Genomic DNA, 21,788 nt, shown 5'->3' with positions numbered 1-21,788 from the left:
GTTTGAACTTCACAGCAATTGACTCTCTCCTTAGGGAGAGTGAGAACAGATATACCTAAATATAACGGATTGTGGCTTTAACTGAAATTAATTAATTAAACTTAATTAATTTAGTAAATCACCATGTGATTGCCCCCGACAATCAAAAGGTGGAGATCACGGTCGGTCCGACGGCCGAATATCTAGTGCCTGAATTGTGTACATGATGTTTGTTTTGCTCGTAGGCAGACAGTAAAAAGAATAAAGATATCCTATGCCTAGTATAGGATATGTATCCACTGACTTTACTTGTCCCCCTCCTTTTTCCCTCGACATCAAATGCACCTGCATTGGCAATAAATACTAACCTGACTCCGCCAGATGGGGGCGGTCTTGACTCCACAGGTTCACAATGTGAAACAAATGAGACGCAAGCTTGTTCCATCTGGCGGAGTCAGGTCAAATAAATACTTCAGTGACAGAAATGACAGGATTTTGGCCAGGCTGAATCCATGACTCTGTTGTGCATTTTGAGATCACTGAGTGAGCTAAATGATGTGTTCTCAAGTTACCTGCCTGGTTAATAAAATTACATTTCTTTTATTATATTGATATTTGTAAAATATTAAATTAAAATCTTCATAATACTATGATATTACACAATAATTATACACAACCCAGATATCTGTCTTACCTGTTGTTTGCATGTAGACTTTGGGATATGTTGCTCACTAAACCGTGTGCTTCCGTGCAGCAGGGAGATAAGGGCCTTCAGGCCGTGCAGGGAACTAAGCCAGCCATCATCACAGCCTCCAGACCCATCACCAAGATGATAGTCACTCAGCCTAAAGGCCTGATCTCCGGCTCCCAGGCCACCACCACCAAGATCATACCCACCAAGATAGTGTACGGACAGCAAGGCAAGACACAGGTCAGTAACCTCCTCTATTCTCTTCCACCGTCTAATCCAGTCATTTTGAAACGTTTTAGTTTTTAATTTCAGGGACCTGTCATTAGGCCCCCTAACTCTGACAAATGGAACCAAATGGACCCAATTGTACACTCTTGAGTTACAGACTTGTGGACCCCACTTTGAGAACAATTGATCTAATCAATTCTGTCTCTAAATTACATTTATTTGTTTCTTTGTTTTTGATTTACGTAATCTGCTGAATATGGTGTTTAGTATATTATGTGTTATGTTTAATTATTTGATATGGACATCACAATTACATTGGACGAAACCAGATTAATTGTTTACAGTGTATATAGCAGTGCTAATTTTCAACACCTGTCCACAGGAAGCTTTTCTAAAATGGAGTAACACCAGTCTAAAACCCTATCAGGTACAAAAATAATAATATATATATATATACTGTACTAATAATTACATTCATCAAAATCTAAATCAGACCCAATACATTAACTTGTGAAAACAAAAGAAGACATAATCATTCAGACCAATTTGATAGTAAAAAAAACCACAACATTTTCAAAAGTAAAAAGGTTGTTTTCTTAAAATAGACCTATTGTAAATAAACCTATTGTAGTATAGGTTTCAACTAATGTATTGTTTATTCAACTTGAGGTTCAGCTTTATTGCCACATCACAAGTTTACAGGTCTGAAAGGTCTCTAAAAGCGTGTAGTGAGCTTGTAGATCTGCTACTTTTGCTGAATGTCCGCCCCAGAATAGGGACAATAGGGTTAATGTGGTTAAAACGATCAAACTTGCGTATGCTAAATGCAAATAAAAACCTGGTCTCATCAACCCCCCCTCCTGCAGGTGCTCATCAAACCCAAGCCGGTGTTCCAGACGGCAGTGATGAGTGAACAGACCAGACAGCTGGTCACGGAGACGCTCCAACAGGTGGCTCGCTCTGCAGAGCTGGGACACGTCCAGAGCTCTGGACAAGAAGGCCTGGCGAAGGACGAGTCCAGTAGCTTGACGGAGAGCAGCGCACCCCCTGAGGAGGCCTCCCACAGCAGTGCACAAGGTATACAAGTTTTCACATTACAATTTAAGCATTTAGCAGACGCATTTAGGGACTTGTAAAGTGCAAAGTTGGAGAGTAGTTGTTTTTACATGGCATGGATGAGATATGTATGACTTTTTAGACGTTTTTGCACATCAAAGTACTAGTATTTCATTTAGAGAGGAAACGGGACCTGTAATAGCATTTTCACATGACTGTGTGTATTTCATTCTCTGTTAGTCATAGTGGAGGCTGACATATCGCTATGCGAGGTTAGAAGTTAGTTTTTGTTCACCTGTCATTCAGAAAAGTGAACTAAACCACCGTTCATCCCTTAACAATCCCTTAACAAAACACTTAAAGTGTTCTTCAGGCAGGCCAAAGAACCGAAAGCTTGAAATAAATTGGATACTTGCACAGAGTTTTGAGTGTGCGGTCGCTGCTTGCTTTTGTTCATCTGTCCTTGAAATGTCACTGGGCTTCATTTGCTGACTGCCTTCCCTGATATTTCTATGCAAAGTAATGCAAAACACATGACTCCAGTCTTAGCTAGACTATCCCTGTGTCTTCCAGAGTCAAATTAAAAGTCCTTCTACTTGTTTATAAAGCTCTCAATAGGTTAGGGTCAGCTTACATCACAGAATCCCTGTTGTTTTATGTTCCTTCATGACCACTAAAAGTCCTCTACTGTAGGCTTGTTAGATATACTTACCTTACTGCCCTTTAAGCCGGCTGGCTTGTAGCCTAGGGCAGCAACAAAGGATCTCCACTCTGTTCTGGGCCAGCGTCTCTTGTTAGATATGCATGAGCATAGTCCTACCCAAAAGAAGACTGTAGATGCAGTGATGCAGCTTGCTTCAAGTATGCTCCCAAATTACGTAACTCCTTACCTAAAGAGTTTAGAGAGACAGGCTCTGTTGAAGCCTTTAAACACAGCTGAAAGCTGTAGCATTTCTTTCTTTCATATTAATTGATTTTAATTATGTGCTTTACTTAGTGCTTTTCTCGTTTGCGTCCTTTGAATCCGTTTCCTGTTTTTGTCTTTGAGCTGCATGTTTTGTATGATGCGCTATTATTATTATATTATTATACTAGAAGCAGAACATTTGGGAGGCTTTCCAAATGTCTGGTCCTGCAAGGGCTAGGACATATTTTTGGATGATTCACAGAATGTCACACTGAAAACTTGCCAAATTGTTGTATGAAACCCCCTCTTTTTTTCCCTCCATTGTCTTTGCCAGACCCTCAGCCTGTAATACACGTGATCTCCTCCAGGGAGCAGGACTGGACCGAGCAGGAGGTTTCGACGGAAACTAACCCCACTACTACTACTATTATCTACCAGGATGTGTCTGGTGGGGAATCCCAGTCTGCCACCTCCACCATCAAAGCCCTGCTGGAACTGCAGCAGACAACAGGTCACTATCTCACACACCGCACAACAAAGCCATTTTGTTGTCGGTTCTATTTGCAAGTTAACCCTTTCGTTGTTTGTTTTACATTTGGATGTCATTGTCAAGTCAAACCTAGTTTTCACGCACATGTATTTTGAATTTAAACACAATTGCAAATGAAAGAATACATACTGTAACATGTGTATAGTATTATACAAAATAGCACATCTATCTTCTACAGTATCTATTAATTTACAAGATCTGTGTATGTCTGTCTGACTGTCCTGGACATACTGTAACTCGAGTGCCGGTTGACCTCATATACACTGGGGGTGTGCAGTGGTGAACAGTGGCAAACCGTTTCAGAGAACCGGAAAACCACAAAATGTATCTGTATCTGTCTGTCCCCGGGTCTGAAGAGGACCCACCGATTCGGAGGACGCATCGAATCTCTGTGTGTTTGGGTGGAGTGTAGGCTTTCCTGATAGGCCAACTCGACCCGTCGGTTTCATAGTTTGGCTGGAGCGTTGTGTCACATTTGTGCGGCTTTGCAAATATAAGTGGCAACCTGTACAATTTTGAACTCCATTCTTAACATAATAATAATGCAACTTTCCATACAAATGCACAGCGTGGTTAACCCATTTAGACCTGAGGCCGATTCTAAAAACACCTTCTAAATCCTGACCTAAGTTTTCTGAAAAACATCAAATATGTATATAAAAAAAAGAAAAAAAAAGATGTTGCTATATACTGTACATAGCAACAACCAAAAGGGGTTCCCGTCCTGATAGGTATAGTTACAAATAGGGGTTCCGCCCAAAATGGGTTAAGTACCTCTACTTGAATATGAAAGTTGTGTATGTCACCCAGGTGAAATCCTTATGTTTTTACCATGGCAAAATCTTTCAAAAATGGCAGATTTACAAGCTGCGACCCGTTGTGATCTTGTAGATTGCCTATTTGAACTATTTTTGTGTGACACCGTAGTACGCTGTAATCTAACTATTTGTGGAAGGATTAGCCTTAGAATCACGTGTAAAATGCATGTTCATACTGTATAGTCAGTAAACCTTTGAATAAGCAAAGCTCTCGAATACTCAAATCTCAAGTGGGAGTTGAGAAATCTATAATTATATCCAGACAAGGCTTTTTAACGAGAGGCTGGATAGGTGCCCATTTGAAATATGATGGAACAGGTCCCGTAGGCAGTGAAGGAAACGACATTAAAGCAAACTGTTCCAATGGGCTCCTTTTTATAAGTCTAGATGTATGTAGGAAACATGATGAGCATTTCTTATTGAAAATGTATTGGTCATTGTCGTACTTAAATAAGAATAAACTCCAAAAGTGTTTGTGCTGATAATTGCAAAAGCTCAGCAAAAACATTTGGCGTGTCCAACTGTTGTGTTCTGATCACAATCAGGTGTTGGAATCTGATTTCATATGTTCTCTATTTTCTTGGTCAAGCAAAGCAGTTGGAAACCACATTGCGGGCACATAACCGTGTTTCCAGTAAAACGCACAACTAGGAACTTGAATGCCAAATATTTTGTAATCCATCAGCCAAGCAGCACTCGCACTGATATAAAACCAGAGACAAACATTAATAAATAAATATAATCAATCATGTATTTGGCTTCCCTACATTGAGAGTTTGTCTTTTTGTTGAACGCAGAGTGCGGCGTCTTATGACCTTTTGGTGTTGGATTACTGATAAATGATACTCTTTGCTTACCACCGCAAAAAAGAAACAACCTATGGAAATTGCATCCATCTATCTACTGAATAAACAAATACTCTGTTGGAAAGGCCTAACCTTTTTGAATGCTATTGAGCACATATAAATCATGGCAACCTTAAGGAATTTCCCTCACACTGACCCCATTACATGTGGTTAGATAGATAAATAGAGATAGATACCGTCGAACTTTATTGATCCCAGGGGGGAGATTCAGTTATCATGGCAGGACCGCAGTTGAAAACACAGGAGTTAGTTAGTTTATTATTTTGGTCATGATCATAATTTTTTTAACAAAACAGTTGAACATTACAGTACAACAACAACAAGATTACTATTTGGCCGAAAAGGTATGGGCTGAAGCCAAAGCTTATTTTGCCCACCTTATTACCATTTAAAAGAAATTGTCACAGTAGCATAGAGAGAACTTTGGGACAGATACAGAACAAAATAAAAGAGATACATACTGTATAATAATAAAAATTTCAAAAAATATATGTGAGTAAACAGGCAGTAATACACATGGATTAGAAATAGGGTAAATGATTATTGTTTATTGGCAGAGGTATATTTGGCTAACTAAATCAAAAACGATAAGGTACTTTATCTCGGGTGAAGTTACAGTATCTATATTGTCCTCAACAGTTGTATTTATTCTAGATAAGACTTTGTCTTTATTTATTATGGGGAAGTCCACTGAATGCTTCAATGTTCCTTTAAAGTTTACAGCAACCACCTGCTTCACCCTTATCTAATTACATACATTGACACCTGGGAGCTGCCCTGTACCACCACACTTTCTCTTTCACTTTCCGCTGCCAGCCTGGGGAATCGCACTCGTGACATTCTGGTCAAAACCCAGCTCTCTGTACTGTAGTCTACCATCCATCGCTAATAAACCCCCGCAAATAACTTTTTAGGTAGATCTTTATTAATCCCGCACGGGAAATTCATTTTCAGCTTCACTCAGCTGCTGGTTGCTCACATGGTCGGGATGAGCGATTGCTCGGAGGGGGCAGTTAGGTGTCTTGCTCAGAAACACTTTGACACATAGACATGGGAGGCGAACTGGTGACCTTCTGATAGCCAGTTTCAACTGTATAGTTTCTGCGACAGTTTCCCTGACTTCAGTAGTGCAAGTATTAAAACTTGAGCACAGTTTGAACCACTTAAACCCTATATACTTTGTTGACTGGGGTCAACAAACTTGGTTATTATATTTTTAAAAAATCCTTTATATTTTGTGTTAATGTTTTGTTGCCCGTTTCCTTTTTTGTCTTATTTAGTTTTTGTCCCGATGTTGTATTTCGTGTTGTCTCTGTAGTCGACATGACTACATCACTGTGGTGTCCACAAAAAAAAAAAAAAAAAAAAAGATTTTCTATTTTTGGCAAACGTTGACCTATTGTTGCAAAATGTTGTCCTATTATGACATTCCCAGAATAGGGTCGCTAGGGAATAAGTGGCTAAGTGTGAGTTTTGCCCCCCTGACAGTGAAGGAGAAGGGGGAGCCCAAACCCAGGCAGCACACCATAGACCTGAGCCAGATGGTGGTGCCCATCCAGCTGGCCCAGGAGAGGAAACAGACCCAGGAGTCACCCAGGCCCTCCACCTCGGAGGCAGAACCCAGCGCTGAGTACGTCACAGCAGGTAAGCCTGTGCCAGATTTATGGGTCCGATGCTGATCCCGATTTTGGAGAGCCCTAGGCCAGTGGTTTCCAACCCTTTTCCCTTATCAAGGTCCATTATTTATTCGCCATTTGAGCCACGGACCACTGTTTGATGAGATTTAGACTCTCGATTGTTATATCGTTGGATAAGATTTTGTCCACAATTCCATACTGTATTGATGTTGGTACCAATAGGAGAGATAACAGGCAAACGTTGATAACAATTCTATAATTAACTAATGTTTAACAATAATTTAACTCTTGAGAGTGTAAAATGAAACCAAATGGACCCTTTCATTTTACGCTCTCAAGAGTTAAAAGATCTATAAGGGTCCATTTGGTTACCAACTCTCCATCATTTAGCTGGGGACCACCTGGAACCCCCTCAAGTACCACTGGAGGTCCCCGGACCACTGGTTGAGAACCACTGCCCTAGACCATCCATATCCGATGTTTTGAGCTGTATTTAGATTTTTCTCTAATCAATTTGAAAAACTTTAACATTCAATTAAAGTGTCTATTTGAGAACATTTAACTTAGAAGCAAACAAGGGGTTGGGCAGACTGCTGTCTGTCTGTCTTGAAAAATGGTTAAAGATAGACATAATAAAACCCTCACAAGAAATGTGTGCAAAAAAAATGAACTGTCCACTCAGTCTAAGAATACTGTGCTTCACAACTCCTCTTAGTGCACACAGGCATTTTAATCAGAAAAATGTTCTTCTGGTTGCCTAGTAACTGTGCCAGTTATAACCAGCTGCAGCCCAGATTTAGTCGAGCTCTTACTGGCTACGGTATTCACTAGGTTGCTGCATAGGGTTCCATTTTTACTCTTCGAGGGGTTTACATCAACACTCCTGATTTAGCTGTGTACAGGACCATCTTTATAACAGCATGATTTTCACAGTTTTTCAGTGTTACCTGTTCTGCATGCTACACAGTTAAGGGCCCGTGTCCACCGAGCTGTTTCTTCCTGAGCGCAGCGTATATGTTTTTAATCGTTTACAGTGCGAGCGCCGCATTTTGAGAAATGCCAGGCAGACAGATACAGAGATCTCCATATATGGGCGTAGAAGGGACACAGACAGACAGACAGACAGACGGGTACAATGGGTATCTCACAACGGGTATTACAACACCGGGTGGGGCATGCATTCACAACTTGCATTGCTCCCGACTTTCATCTTTCCCGAGTCTAGTATTAGGCGTGTCACAATTATTATATAATCGTCTAATCGCAATTATTTGAGATAATAGCAGTTATTTTTGCATTATCGTCATTATCGTTTCCATTTTGAAACATTTTCACACCTTTCCGAATATAAAAAAAAAGCAGAAATAGCAGATCTACAAGCTTACAACGCGTCACGAAGTGAGGCGTTGTAAGCTTGTAGATCTGCTATTTCTGCTATTTTCACATGTATAAAACTATTAAATATGTCAATTTCTTTGTATATTTAAGTTATTTAAACAGAAACAGAATTGAAAATGTTATTCGTATGTTCCAGTTTTCAATGGCAAACAATACAATCATTAACTCATTCACTGCCACAATTATTGCTGGCCGCTTTTGCCCACTGCCAGAGATTTTTCATCGAAAAAAAAAAGTACTCAGGAGCCGAGATACAGAATTTTTAAGTTTTAAGTTAACAAGGAAGTGGATGGGAGTCTAGATCTTTAAACAATCATATCTCCTTGGTCTTTGGGTCAAATTTGAAAAAAAAATACGTTTTTTACGTCAGTGGCAGGATTGGTAAACGGGAAAAATTACGTTTTTTACGTCAGTGGCAGTGAATGAGTTAATCGCAATTATTTGAGTGATAATTAATCGTCAACTTAAATGTGTAATCGTGACAGCCCTATCCAGTATTTATAAATGAGATGAGAGAGGCCTGACCAGGGGGTTTTCCTCGCACAGGTAAAGGTGGCCGGGTGGGCGTGTCCTCTGACGAGGGCGAGGCGGTCCTGTCCTCCTCCAGTCAGCCGCAGCTGCTGCTGGCGAAGCCCTTCAAAGCCATCATCAGCCAGGTGACGGTGGTCAGCAAGGCCGTCGCCACGTCCTCCTCCTCCTCCGCAGCAGCAGCAGTCCTCCCCGCCGTACACCTCAGCCAAACGGTGAGGACACACGCCGAGAAATAACCACACGACAGTAGGTTCAGTCGATATCCACCGTGCACTGTGGCCATGCGAACTCTTTGTGTCATCCTATAGTCCCTAGACCCTGCATGTTTGAATTCACCAGGACCGGTTCATGAGACTCTGCTGTGTGTTCAGGTATTGCTAGAAACAATACCATCAAGTCTGTTAACCCCTCTTGTGGGACACATTGTGTATGGAGCAGTGGTGGAAAAGGTACTCAAATGTTTTACTTAGGTAAAAGTATCAATACTGCAATGTAGAAGTACTCTGTTTACAAGTAAAAGTCCGGAATTCAAAATTTACTTGAGTAAAAGTGCAAAAGTATTGTTATTAAAATGTACTTAAAATACCAAAAGTAAAAATACTGAAATGTTTGAAAATAGCACAAAAAGTACAGCACTTGAGTAACCGTACTTACCTTACTTTACACCACTGGTATGGAGCATGTATGCAGTGTAGACACGCTAGCCCAAGCCTTTCAAGTCTCAACACAGTGGATGTATCATACACAGCAGCAGTTTGTTTTACCCATCTATAACACAGTTGGTCTGTATGTATGTATGTATTTATGTATGTACAGTATGTCTCCACAAAAGTACACCCTCTCTATGTCCCCGTCAAAGTAGACCAATCACAGCGAACTACATGGCTCATTTGAAGCTGCTAGGCCAATCCTAGCTCACCTCATGCTACCAAGTTGGCGTTATCACATAAGAGTAACATTGGTGCTTTGTTCACAAACTGCACACCTAGTAATCGGCCATCCACAGCTACAGATTGCACCGTTATTAGACTGTGTGTTCTTGTTTGTTCTTGGGCAGCCTTCCGACAGCGTCCTCAGTAAAACCGAGACCGTCCTGGAGGCAGGGGAGCTCGAAGGCGACACCTTGGACCCCCAGACCGGTCTGTTTTATCGCTCCAGCCAGTCCGCCACCACCACGGTCCACCTGCTGCAGCAACCCACCCTGTCCTCAACCCCCCAGCCCCAGCCCCAGCCCCAGCCCAAGCCCCAACCCCAGCCCCAGCCTCAGCCCGCCAGCCAGTCCGAACCCGAGCAGAGGCGCCAGGCAGCGCCCGTCGTCGTCGCCGCCGCCCAGCCCCCGATGCCCCAGCTGCAGAGCAAGCCCCAGCCCAGTCAGCCCTGTTCCTCCACCTCCTCCTCCTCTTCCTCCTCTCCCTCCTTCGCCTCCTTCTCCCCGACGTCGACGAAGAAGCTTCCCAAACTGCAGGGGCAGCTCCCGCCCAAGCCCCAGACCCAGGCCCCGAGTCAGAGTCTCAGTCTCGTTGAGAGACCAGCACTTACGCCGGGTAGGCCTGTCACAATTATTACATAATCGTCTGATCGCAATTATTTGAGATTATCGCAATTATTTTTTGCAGTCATAATCGTTTCCATGTTGAAAAATGTTCATACATTTTCAAATATATAAAAAAGCAGAAATAGCAGATCTACAAGCTTACAACACGTCACGAAGTGACGCGTAGCAGATCTACAAGCTTACAACGCGTCACGAAGTAAGCTTGTAGATCAGCTATTTCTGCAATTTTTACATGTATAAAATTATTAAATATGTCAATCATTTCTTTATATATTGAATTATTTGGCATATCTACCCTGTGCAATTTTTGATTGCGAAGCCTAAAAGGCAGACAGAAATAACATTTGTATTCATATGTTCCAATGTGCAACGGCCAAACTCACAATTAAATCGCTAATCGCAATTATTTGAGCGACAACTAATGGCCAACTTAAATTTGTAATCGTGACAGCCCTGACGCCGGGCCAAGGAGCAGCAAAGGCCCCGGGCCCCGCCCCCAGTGCCCTGACCAAGCCCCTGGTGACGCCCCAGCTGCCCAAGCTCCAGCACGCGCCCACGTCGCACCACAGGCCCATCCACACCGTCATGTCCCAGCCCCCGCCGCTGCAGGCCCACCATCCTATCAGCGCAGAGAAGGCCTCCTCCAGCCAGGTGAGCAGGGCTGCATACTGCATCACATGCCCTTTCTTCATCCACATTTACATGTATTTATACATGTCGATAATTATTTGAGTCAGACCGACGTATCGGTATGGTTGATATATCGGCCATTCTTTGACTTTTTGGACAACATCTGTATTTTTAATTATGCAGCCGATGTGTTCCAATTTTTAAATAGGGCTTAAGTGGTTAAATAGAATAAAGTTCAGTTTGTGTGACTGTGTGTGTAATATGTAATGTATTCTATAGTTACTTGTTAAGGGGTCAAGGGTCAAGGAGCTTTATTTTCATTCCATTACGGAGCTAAATTTGTTATCCAGGTCCTAGTCATGGCAGAGTAAATAAATTGCTTGTTCAATAAAGTTAAAGGTTCTTTTTATATATTGAAGTTTAATATGTATATACTTTTTTATCTATCTAACGGTTATGTGTTTATTTGTATTTATTTATTTGCTTGTACGTTAAATATTCGCAAACTTTAATCAATAAAAATAAAAATAAAACACCTTTTGAGCAGTGGTTGAGGACTGTCCAAAATCCTTTCAGCATTGGATCCCAAAAATCTAGCATCAGTCGGGCGCTTATTATTGTAGTGTAAGAGACGTGTGCCTTCCTCTGGATGCTAGAGGTCAGTCACCCAAAGTTGATTGGAACTGTACCACCCAGCGCTACTGTATATCTCATAGATGTAGAGGGTTTCTGGATAGCTGATTCTGATGGTTTATGGTTATTCTGGTACAAACAAGTTTGGATTTATTTCAGAGAACACACTCATTTCGATACAAAGCACAGCTTTTTATCCCAGGCACTTAAGAACTATCTGGTCTCATTTATCGATCTATTCAGTCTCAATTTACACGGTCTATTAGCAATTGTGGAGTAACAGTCGAGCACGCTGTTGTCAATTTAATATTAGAAAACTGGCAATAAAAGCTGTGGTTTTATGTGGGTGCTCGGTGGGCTGAGGCTATGGTCTTTTAACCGCAATACCTCAACAAAATGTTATAGCCCTTCAGTGACATTCTACGCAATATGTACCTTTGCCAGATGGTTATGAAACATTTTTCTGCCTGGGATTTTCATTAACTCAGTTGTTCAGAGGATGCAGCCTACGTCAAGCTTTAGGAGTAAGAGATACAGCGTTTAGGAACTCTGTAACCAGTGGTGGAAAAAGTACTCAAATTCTTTACTTAAGTAAAAGTACCAATACTGCAATATAAAAATACTCTGTTACAAGTAAAAGTCCAGAATAAAAAAATTACTTGAGTAAAAGTACAAAAGTATTGGCATCAAAATGTACTTAAAGTACCAAAAGTAAAAGTACTAAATATTTGAAAATAGCAGATCTACAAGCTCACAACGCGTCGCGATGCGACGCGTTGTGAGCTTGTAGATCGGCTATTTTCAAATAGCCTATGTATAAAATAGGGCTAAAGTGGTTAATGTATGTTTTATTATATCATAGTTTATATCTGAAAAGTAACTAGTAACTAAAGATTTCAAGTAAATGTAGTGGAGTAAAAGTACAATATTTGCCTCTGAGATGTAGTGGAGTAGAAGTAAAAGTATTGGAAATTAGAAATACTCAAGTAAAGTACAATTACCTAAAAATGTTACTTAAGTACAGTACTTAAGTAAATTTACTTAGTTACTTTCCACCACTGTCTGTAACCAGGCCGTCTAGAACTCCACTTCATGAACATTTTCTTTCGTTCTCAATTTAAAACCCCTTTATTCCAGCAGCCAATCATCACACAGAGTGCCACTGTCACCAAGATCACCTTTGGCAGCAGCCACCATTCATCCGCGGTCTTCAGCAGCGGCGAGGCCACCGCTAAGCTGATCCCCGAGTCCAGCTCCTCCTCCTCCGGAGGGAAGCTTCCCTCCGTGTCCGACATCCTCAAGATCTCCATGATGGAGGCGGAGATCGACCCGAGCGTCGAGCCCATGGTGGTGGACTCCTCCAGCGACTGCAGCCCTCTGGGGAAGCCCCTGGCGGTGGTGGGCGTACAGGCCGTGTCGGGGGGCCAGTTCATCAGCAGCTCCGGGTCTTCCCTGCATCACGCCCACCCAAAGGCCCAGCATGGCCAGTTCAGCCGCATGCAGGGTCTCACCGCTCAGAGGAGCAAAGAAGACCTGGATGTAATTGAGGTACATTTTAACGATCGATGTTGGTGTTTATATTGAAATCAAATGTAACGTTTTGGAGAAACATTATTGGTTGAGAGATAGAGAATCTTTCCTTTTTTTATAAACCAGTGAGCGGTCTGTGTAATTTATCATAGTAACAAATCATAAACTTTTGCAGGTTATTAACCCATTGAGACCTGAAGCCGATTCTACATGTCTCCTAAATCTCAACAGTTTTCTGAAAAACGTATGTTTCTATATCAGTGGTGCTCAATCTTTTTCATGTCAAGGACCCCCAAAATGATATGTTTTTGGCCGCGGACCCCCATCAAAATATTTTGTTCCAGGGACCCCCATGAAGCAAAGATTTGAGTTAAAAAATTTCGCTTAAAAAATATAAATATTCAAAGATTTGCACACATTTTCACGATTTTTCAAAAATAGCAGATCTACAAGCTCATAGCGCGGCACTCGGTGCCGCGCTATGAGCTTGTATATCTGCTATTTTTGAATAGCCCAAAGTGTAAAATAATGCTTTTTAGCTCAAATCTAAAAATGACACAGTTCCAGGTCTTAACACATTCCATGCCAGAGTTTAATCTCATAATGTACTCACCAGTGCCAGCGTTTTATTGTTGTTTTTTTGTTTTTATCATGTCGCCACAGACCTCGCTAAATAAGTTAAAAGTGCGCGTTCATTTGGTTCTAAACACACAGCGGATCCGTGAGAAACGTCCAGCGAAAACAGTTTCCAAATGCGAGCCGCCATCTTGAAGCTACAGCCGATACACGCTAAACAGTGATCAGCGAGGAGAAAAACAACAAACCGAGAAAATCGAGTTTTAAACAGGATCCCAGACAGGAAGCGGATACGATCGAAAAAACCGGAACCCGAATAATTCCGTTTCCGACCGAAAACCGGAAACGGAAATGGATCAAAAAAATTCGGAAAGTGCACCTTGGGCGATTAACATGGGAATCGGCGGTTCGCGTAGATCTACGCGACTGGCACGCTGCGGCTTTAAATAGGTTCGCGTAGATCTACGCGATTGGCATTCAATGTGTTAATGGGTTAATGTCAATTACAGACGGTGGGAGCATATTTCTCAGAGCAACACATTTAATTAGAAATAAAAAGCCAAGTGGATCATGAATTTGGGAAAGAATCATATTTACGATTTAGCCGATACAATGGTACCACACTGGGGCCAATGCAAAAGTTGGATTTTCACAATGTATCGGTCTTTCCGTCATTGAACAATTGTCCACAAGGGGGAGTTGCATTTCTGCTCTGTTGAACGGACACTCCATTGAAATGAAGGGACTTGCAGTGTATCTCTTTGTGATAGAGTGGTCAGTTGTGAACACAGTGTAATGAACTATTTGCTGTCCAGTATATTAAATATCTGTATGATGATGTACAAATGACGACAGATTTTGTCGTGTGCTGTTCTGATGGCCAAGTTTAAGGTGAATTCACTGTAAATCCCAGTTTTCGCCGTTTCTGAAGCCACACATTGCACACCAACAGTAGCAGTATGTATGCCAACATTTACCCCTGAGATCATGACTATTCCATTTCACATGGCATTGAGGCTTCACCTTACCCGTTGTCTTTTGTCCCTCTCCCTTCAGTTGTCACCGTAGCCATATCCAGTTTCTCGCCGCTGTGACAGCAGTATATTTTATCCTATATCATCTTACACTTAAATTCCCTCATCCTTCCTGCTTTTTTTTTTTCTCCTTTCTCTTTTTTTGTTATTATCCTGCAGGTGATTCCTCAGTACTCCATCTTGCCAGACTCCAGCCAATCCAACGTGGTGGTGGAACCCAGCGGCTTCCTGGAGATCACCAACTACACCAGCCAGCAGCTGGAGGAAGACAGCCCCATGGAGCAGGAAGTGGACAGCAGCAACGACGAGGCCCCGGCCACCAGCCCCGCAGAGGACAGCTCTGACCAACGCTAGCCCCCCCCCCCCCCCCCCCAGACTGACAGTACCACTGCCAGACATCCACGGTACTCTATACATGACGAAACCCCCAAAGGTCGAGTACGGCAGTGGTTTTGAAACTTTTTAATTTCAAGGACCTCCGGTTTGGTATGCATTAGGCCATGGACCCCCCCCTTTTGATACAATGGATTTATCTCTGGGCCCCCCCCAGAGATGTTTATTTAACTCTGATACTGCACAAATGGTAAGGGTCCGTTTTGGTTCCATTTGTACACTGTCAGAGTTACAGACCCTTACGGGTCCATTTGGACCCCTCTTAATCCCCGGACCTGGTGTTGAGAAACAGTGGATTATATAAGAGGAATGGCGGTCTAAAACGTCACCATGATCACCTGATCCTGATATTGCTTTGCGTTTGGATTCAATAATCTTTTAACTCTTGTTTTGCAGTGAAATGCTATAGATATTCAACATAGGAAGACATTTTTGTTTTGTTTTTGTACAATAATGAAGACTCAAAAATCTGATGTCAGTGTTATATTATTTTTTTATGATTACCATTGAAGGGCGTTGGCCTGGATGTGACATACTGTACTGTATGTGAGCGAGGAGGATTGCTCCCTTTCCGCTTCATCATGATCATCTGAGGAAGAATCATTCAGAGACACGTACTGTATGAGGGGAGATGACAGAGACATTGCTCACAAGACAAAAGCATGTCGACAAAGCAGCCCAGTACAGTTTTGCTCTTGAATCTCCACGCACCTTGAATTATACTCCTTTTATTTCAGTGATGGTGACTTCACAGAAGGCATTGTTGCAGCGTTTTCATCAGCATTTATTTTGAGTCTCTTAACCCTTAAGCCCTTTTTTATACTACGATGGTGTTGCTTGACAAAAATAGCCAATCTACAAGCTCACAACGTGACACTTTGTGAGCTTGTTGATCTGCAATTTTTAACAATTTAAGCCTGTAATGAAATGCCCTTACATGGGAACGCCATTTAGATTCCCCCCCAGTTATTGTTTTTGTACAAAGTAACTATTCCAGTACAGATGGACGTGTCCTCTTGGTAAAACCGAAGAGACAAACGCATTAAAAAAGACAAACACATTTGTGAATGTGTAGAATAGTTTTCTAAAAATGTGAAAAAAAAGATGGAACTAAATTAATTTCTTACCAGAATGTAGAGCTGAAACCACCAGTGGGCCCAGGAAGAAGGAACAAGGCCCGACGCGTGTGTTTATCGTCCATTTTAACTGATGTGCTGTAAAGAAAATGTATCCAGTGATGTACCACTTTTGTAAAAGATAATGTTAATGAAAATCCAAACGTTGAGTGTTTGCTTTTGCATAGTGCATTCAAGCTATGCATTTCTTTTATACGTTTTCCAACTAGAGGACTAGTAAAGTAAAACGGTTAAAAATAATTTACTCTGCTTAATAAACCAGCTAGTCGGATACATCAAGATGTCTTTGACATGTTTGTTTACTAGCTAATTCAACTTGTGAGCACAAGTTAGGAAATGTTTACTCTGAGCACGAGCTGTTGTAGAGTTTATTTCTCCACAAGGAAGACAATATTTTCCACAATTGCTGCATACATAACACAAACAAGCAAGACTTAGAGAATTGTACAGAATTCAAAATACAGGATTTACTGGAACACTTAATTACAGGGGTCACACAACAGAGACCGGTACACGGACTGACACTCTACACACCACAGACTGGATTTCTTGTAACTTAAGAAGAAGATGAATTAGTATGTCTTTTGTTAACCGTAATCTCTTGCACAGTCAAACCAGTTAATCTGAAGCAGTGCCAGCTCTGCCAACCGTATTGTGACGGTGCTAACCAACAGAACCCATGGTCATGTGCACCAACTGATTTGTTGTTTACACTTGCCTTGTGGTCTTGGGATCCCAGTATCCCAGCAGTACAGGCACTATTATATTCATTTATTCCGAAAATCAAGTTTGAATTCATCATTTATGTTGACTGTGCCTACCCTCGTCTCTCATTCTCTCTTGACAGGACATTTTACTGTTGGCCAGACACACTTTGAGGCTCTTTAGTTTATGACGACCATATGGGTCAACTTACTGGGGTGGTTTATGCAACACTGAAGGGTTATGAATCTACTAATGCTGGAGTCGAAACACAAATAATTCATCATGGCAGAGTCAGTCAGTGACGACCGGTTGGGACATAAGTTTCACAAGAGGTACATTTATAGAGAAACGAGAAGTGCACACGTGGGTCAAATTCCTTTTCTTACGTATATAAACAGAACGAATGGACTTCTTGAAATTCTCAACTTTGACCTTTTGGGATAATTGAAGAGAGAGTCTGGACTTGAGATTCAGTCGGTGACTAAAATGTCTCAAATCTCTTCACCACAGTTACCAGCCAGATCTGGCAAGGCCTGTTTGTTTCATGAGCAATGTCAACGCACCAAGGTTCAAGTCTAATGATTATAACCCGCAAATTCATCAGGTGAGAACATCTCCCCCACTCTCCACTCTCCCACTTACTACAAAGAAGTCATTATTGTCTCATAATTTCTCTTGTGGGGAAGTCGACGGCCTGTGGGCTTGTTTGGGTGGGACTGTGGATTCTTTGGGTTTGAGTGAGCTGGCCGCACGGTCCAGCCTCATTCTGCATTTGGCAGTGGTGTAAAGTAACTAAGTACATTTACTCAAGTACTGTACTTAAGTAAAATTTTGAGGTACTTTTACTTCTACAACTCCACTACATCAAATATTGTATGACATTATTATGACATTATAAAACATACATTAACTTTAGCCCTATTTTATTCCTAGGCTATTTGAAAATAGCCGATCTACAAGCTCACAACGCGTCGCATCGCGGCGCGTTGTGAGCTTGTAGATCTGCTATTTTCAAGTACTCTTACTTTTGGTACTTTAAGTACATTTTGATACCAATACTTTTGTACTTTCAAGTCAATTTTGTCAATTTTGTCAATTTTGAATTCCGGACTTTTGCTTGTAACAGAGTACTTCTACATTGCAGTATTGATACTTTTACTTTAAGTAAAACATTTGAGTACTTTATCCACCACTGGCATTTGGTCTGTTCCTTCCCTAACTTTGAAAGTGATCCGCGGGGCTCCTGAGGGGCTGAGGTCCATCCTGCGGCCCAGCATTGGTTGGAGCTGACCCAGCGACATGTGGCTCTGTTTAGGAGCATGCTAACTTTACCCCCCCCACCACTCCACCCTCCTCCCTGCACCCCTGCCAAGATGAATGCGCCGCAGTTCCAAGCGTGCTATACAGCTTTCCTTATACTGCTGACTCACCTGGCCGTGAAAAACCCTAAAGTAAACCTACCATAGTCCCATATGTTAGGCAGCAGTGATGAGGACAATTATACAAAACAATATATTGATCTCGCCGATGTATCTATTTTTACTATAAATCCAATACTGTAATTGAAAATACTGAAGGAAAATAATTTCCTCTCCCTCCCTGTTAGATACCTCTTTAACCTGGAGGTACATTGTTAAACTGTTCCACAATGAAGTTTAGAGAAAAACATGGCAGTATGGAGACACATCAGTAGAAAGGCAAGGAGAAAACAGGATATGGGAAATTCCAAGCTTATTTATAGTGCAGATACCAAATCCAGATACCAGCATTTGGAGGAGGGCTATTATAAGCAATGACCTCTATTTACTTCATTCATTGGCTCAGTGACCAGCTAGATTATTCTCATTTCCCCCCTTTTTCTTTACACATTGCTGCTTTATTACATGGTGTGTAGATGATATGCAACTCACACTGAGAGCAGGATTTGAACTCGTATAACACTATGCCAGCGTGGTACATGCATGAACTGACTGAGCCAACATCTATTGGGTGACTAATACCAGACCTGGTCTCAGACCTAGGTTTAAATGGCAGGAAGTTGTTCGGTCAGAATTTAATTAATTGCTGATTATTACGACCCCTCGTAGCTCTGAATCAGTAGCATAGTCAACTTCACGATGACTCGCATCATCTGTAATGCATCAGTCAGAGTGATAGTAATGCTGATTTCAGCATACGTACAGGAACTTTCACATATTATTCACGCACACACACACACACACACACACGTAGGCATGACAAATTCAAAGTGGAACACCCAGTCTTTCTCACGAAGCAGTAGCTCTTGAATTGGACAACTTGTCTCTTCCTCACGTCTGTCGAGAAAACCTGCATGCTCCTGACCCATGCTGTTCATTGCTCAAGCTGTTAAGGCATTGCTTGTACCACAGCAGAGGTCACTAGAGCCTATTCTGCAGAAGGGGCTGGGCCATTGTAGCTCATACTCTCTCCTCAAGACGTATGGCCACCTCATGGGCATTGTTTAAGATGAGTTCAGCGGAGTAGAAGGATGTGTGTGTGTGCTCCGTGGTACATGCTGTTCTGTCTGCTATGTTAGAAGGGGTGTAACCCTTTCCCTCCTGTGTGGTTAAGCTCTCCTATAACGATGCGGGGTAGCTTTGACTGGGGCATAAATTATGCTGCCGAAAAGGAAGGATACTGTAGGTTGTGAATATAACCCCAGTTCTCTGAAATAACAAAAGGGGACAGCTAAATTCAAGGAAGAAATAGAGGAAAAGGACCATAGCACGAACTCAGAAGAAAGAGCTACTCTATGTGGAGATGGTATCAGTCTATAGATATCTTAGAAACCCACACTCTGAATAGAGTTCACTGCATTTCATCCTTGTTCGATGGAAAAGTTCTCATTGCAGTTTACTCTCTGGGAGTGGTCCGTCTATGACACATGTATTCTGAGTTTGTTTTTATCCACATAGGCCATTGTTAGAACCCAGCATTACGGTTAAGTGCCTTGCTCAGGGGCACATCATCAGTGATCAGGGAGATGGGCAAGACTGTATACTGGTTATTCAATTCTATTCTATTCAAAAAAATGTTGTTTATCCCCGAGGGGTAGTTCATGAGGGAGGGATATTTAAAAGAACATTCAAACCAGACATATAAGGACAAATACATGATAGAAAAACAGTGACCACGTGACAGAGACGGTACTGTCCAAAGCAGTAGTGTCACTGTACTGTACTGTCTCAAACAATAACAAACAAAACAAACAGCAGTGACCATGTAGCAGACTTTCTCCTCTCAGATTTTCTCGCCCTGTTCTGGGATGTTGAACCAACAGTGACCATTAGGTCACTTCTCTGACCAAAAGGCTACCACTGTCCCCACCTCGGCACTGCTAACGTATAAAAAAACAAACCTTTCAGCCTTAAAATGGATTTGTTAGGTAAATCTGGAGCTGATGACTCAGTCCAGTCGCTCATCTGTTTCAAGTCAAGAAACCGGCTTAGGAGGTTGCTGTGATAATCTATATGTATGTTTATTGGCCCGTGTGTGCGCGCATGTTTGAGTGATTGTGCCTTGCTCCGCAGTCTCCAGACTCAAGCATTGGCTCTCACTCAGAAATGTTGGCAGGATAAGAGTAGACACCATCCTATTATTCACGGAAAGTAATCCCCGGCGCGTCCACTCATGCCCTGCTTTATCTCCGAGGAACATGAGAGAGGTCAGAGGTTGACTAATGACGCTCATTTCCTGCTCTGAGTTATATAAATCCAGTGAAATGTTTAATTCCGCGCGGAATCAAGAATAATAAAGAAACAATAATTTAATATCTTGAGATTCGGTACCACACTCAACAGCTGCTTTAAATCCATGTCCAAACATGGAAGACAAGACATGGTCGACAAAAACACAAACAGGATAAATGCTCAGGACAATGGAATGGTACGTACTACATCTGTTGTTTATGTGAAAAGAAGGGGAGTACTTGTTTGACTCGCTTTGAGGCGTCTCCAGGAACATGACGTTCTGAATACCCAGTTTTGATTTGGTTTGTTGTTCAGCGGTGTGTGTTTTATGGGCAGTGCTGGTGGTCTGGGTGTAACACTGTCAAGATAAACACTGCTTCTAACCAGACTGCCCTTTGCATTGTCCACATACACCCACACACGCGCGCACATGCACACACATGCCAAACTTTATTTTTTCCTTCCTTATTGTCCTTTTTTCCATCCCTCTCTCTCTGCTTCTCTCTCTCTTTCAGTGTCAGTGTCCCGTACACCACCACTCCCAACAAATGCACACTTAATGATGTCATGGTCAGTCCTTGTATGATCTGATGCACCCTAAATAACTTGCTAAGTGTTGAATGATGAGAGCTCTCTGGCTTGTATAATTTGAGGCTGGGTTGGAAAATGTGACTGGTTCCATCAAAATCTTATCTCGTGGAGAATATCAATGATCCTTAGAAACAGAATACATCATTCCAACGTAGTAACATTGTCTGGTAGGCCTATTATAATCAATTTATGAAGTAAACGTTATGGCAGATTTGAATGAGAATGGGTTGAGGGATCATCCCTCAACCCGTGTCTTTGTGGCTGGGAAGCCAGTTGGGGAGGTGTGGGGAGGTCTCTGGGAGGGATAGCATGTTCCTCCACACAACACAATCCTCCCGGTGAAAGTCCTCACTGTCAGCCAGAAGATCTGATGAATCCATATGTGTACTGGAGGAGACATGTGTTTGTCTACACCCAAAAGCAACATTAGGGGGTTGGCTGTGACAGAGTCTATACATGGGGGAACTGGAAATGACTAAATAGGCTCTGTTAAAGGTTTAATGACATTCACTTTTACACCACATTCAAAGTCTTTGTCCTGGTCCTTCAAAAGTGTACAAAAAGTTTTAAGTGAAAATTCCATTCCAGTGATCCATGGCAGGTGTTTTTCTCTCACATTTCTAAAGCCTTTTCA

At 41.9% G+C, this 21,788-nt stretch overlaps 2 protein-coding genes across 7 annotated transcripts in view; one reads left to right on the top strand and one right to left on the bottom strand.

Moving 5' to 3' along the window:
* Positions 1–16,644, top strand: part of emsy (EMSY transcriptional repressor, BRCA2 interacting) — a 32,217-nt gene extending 15,573 nt beyond the window's left edge. The window contains exons 13-22 of one of the 6 annotated variants that reach the window (XM_080435840.1): positions 734–910; positions 1,281–1,325; positions 1,765–1,975; positions 3,196–3,372; positions 6,584–6,739; positions 8,677–8,873; positions 9,719–10,205; positions 10,668–10,867; positions 12,617–13,027; positions 14,791–16,644. In XM_080435840.1, coding sequence (XP_080291966.1) covers positions 734–910; positions 1,281–1,325; positions 1,765–1,975; positions 3,196–3,372; positions 6,584–6,739; positions 8,677–8,873; positions 9,719–10,205; positions 10,668–10,867; positions 12,617–13,027; positions 14,791–14,973 — 2,244 coding nt within the window. In that variant the 3' untranslated portion in view covers positions 14,974–16,644. Of the gene's footprint in view, positions 1–733; positions 911–1,280; positions 1,326–1,764; positions 1,976–3,195; positions 3,373–6,583; positions 6,740–8,676; positions 8,874–9,718; positions 10,206–10,667; positions 10,868–12,616; positions 13,028–14,778 lie in introns of all 6 variants that reach the window. The other 5 variants (XM_080435839.1, XM_080435838.1, XM_080435842.1 and 2 more) reach the window with 5 other exon arrangements.
* Positions 1–21,788, bottom strand: part of rabep1 (rabaptin, RAB GTPase binding effector protein 1) — a 332,504-nt gene that overhangs the window by 227,952 nt on the left and 82,764 nt on the right. The window lies entirely within an intron of this gene.

The sequence above is a fragment of the Gymnoscopelus braueri genome (genome assembly GCF_963280865.1).
Source record: "Gymnoscopelus braueri genome assembly, chromosome: 8".
NCBI lineage: Eukaryota > Metazoa > Chordata > Actinopteri > Myctophiformes > Myctophidae > Gymnoscopelus > Gymnoscopelus braueri.
Note: the sequence above shows the minus strand (reverse complement) of the source record. Positions and strands in the feature narration are given on the sequence as shown.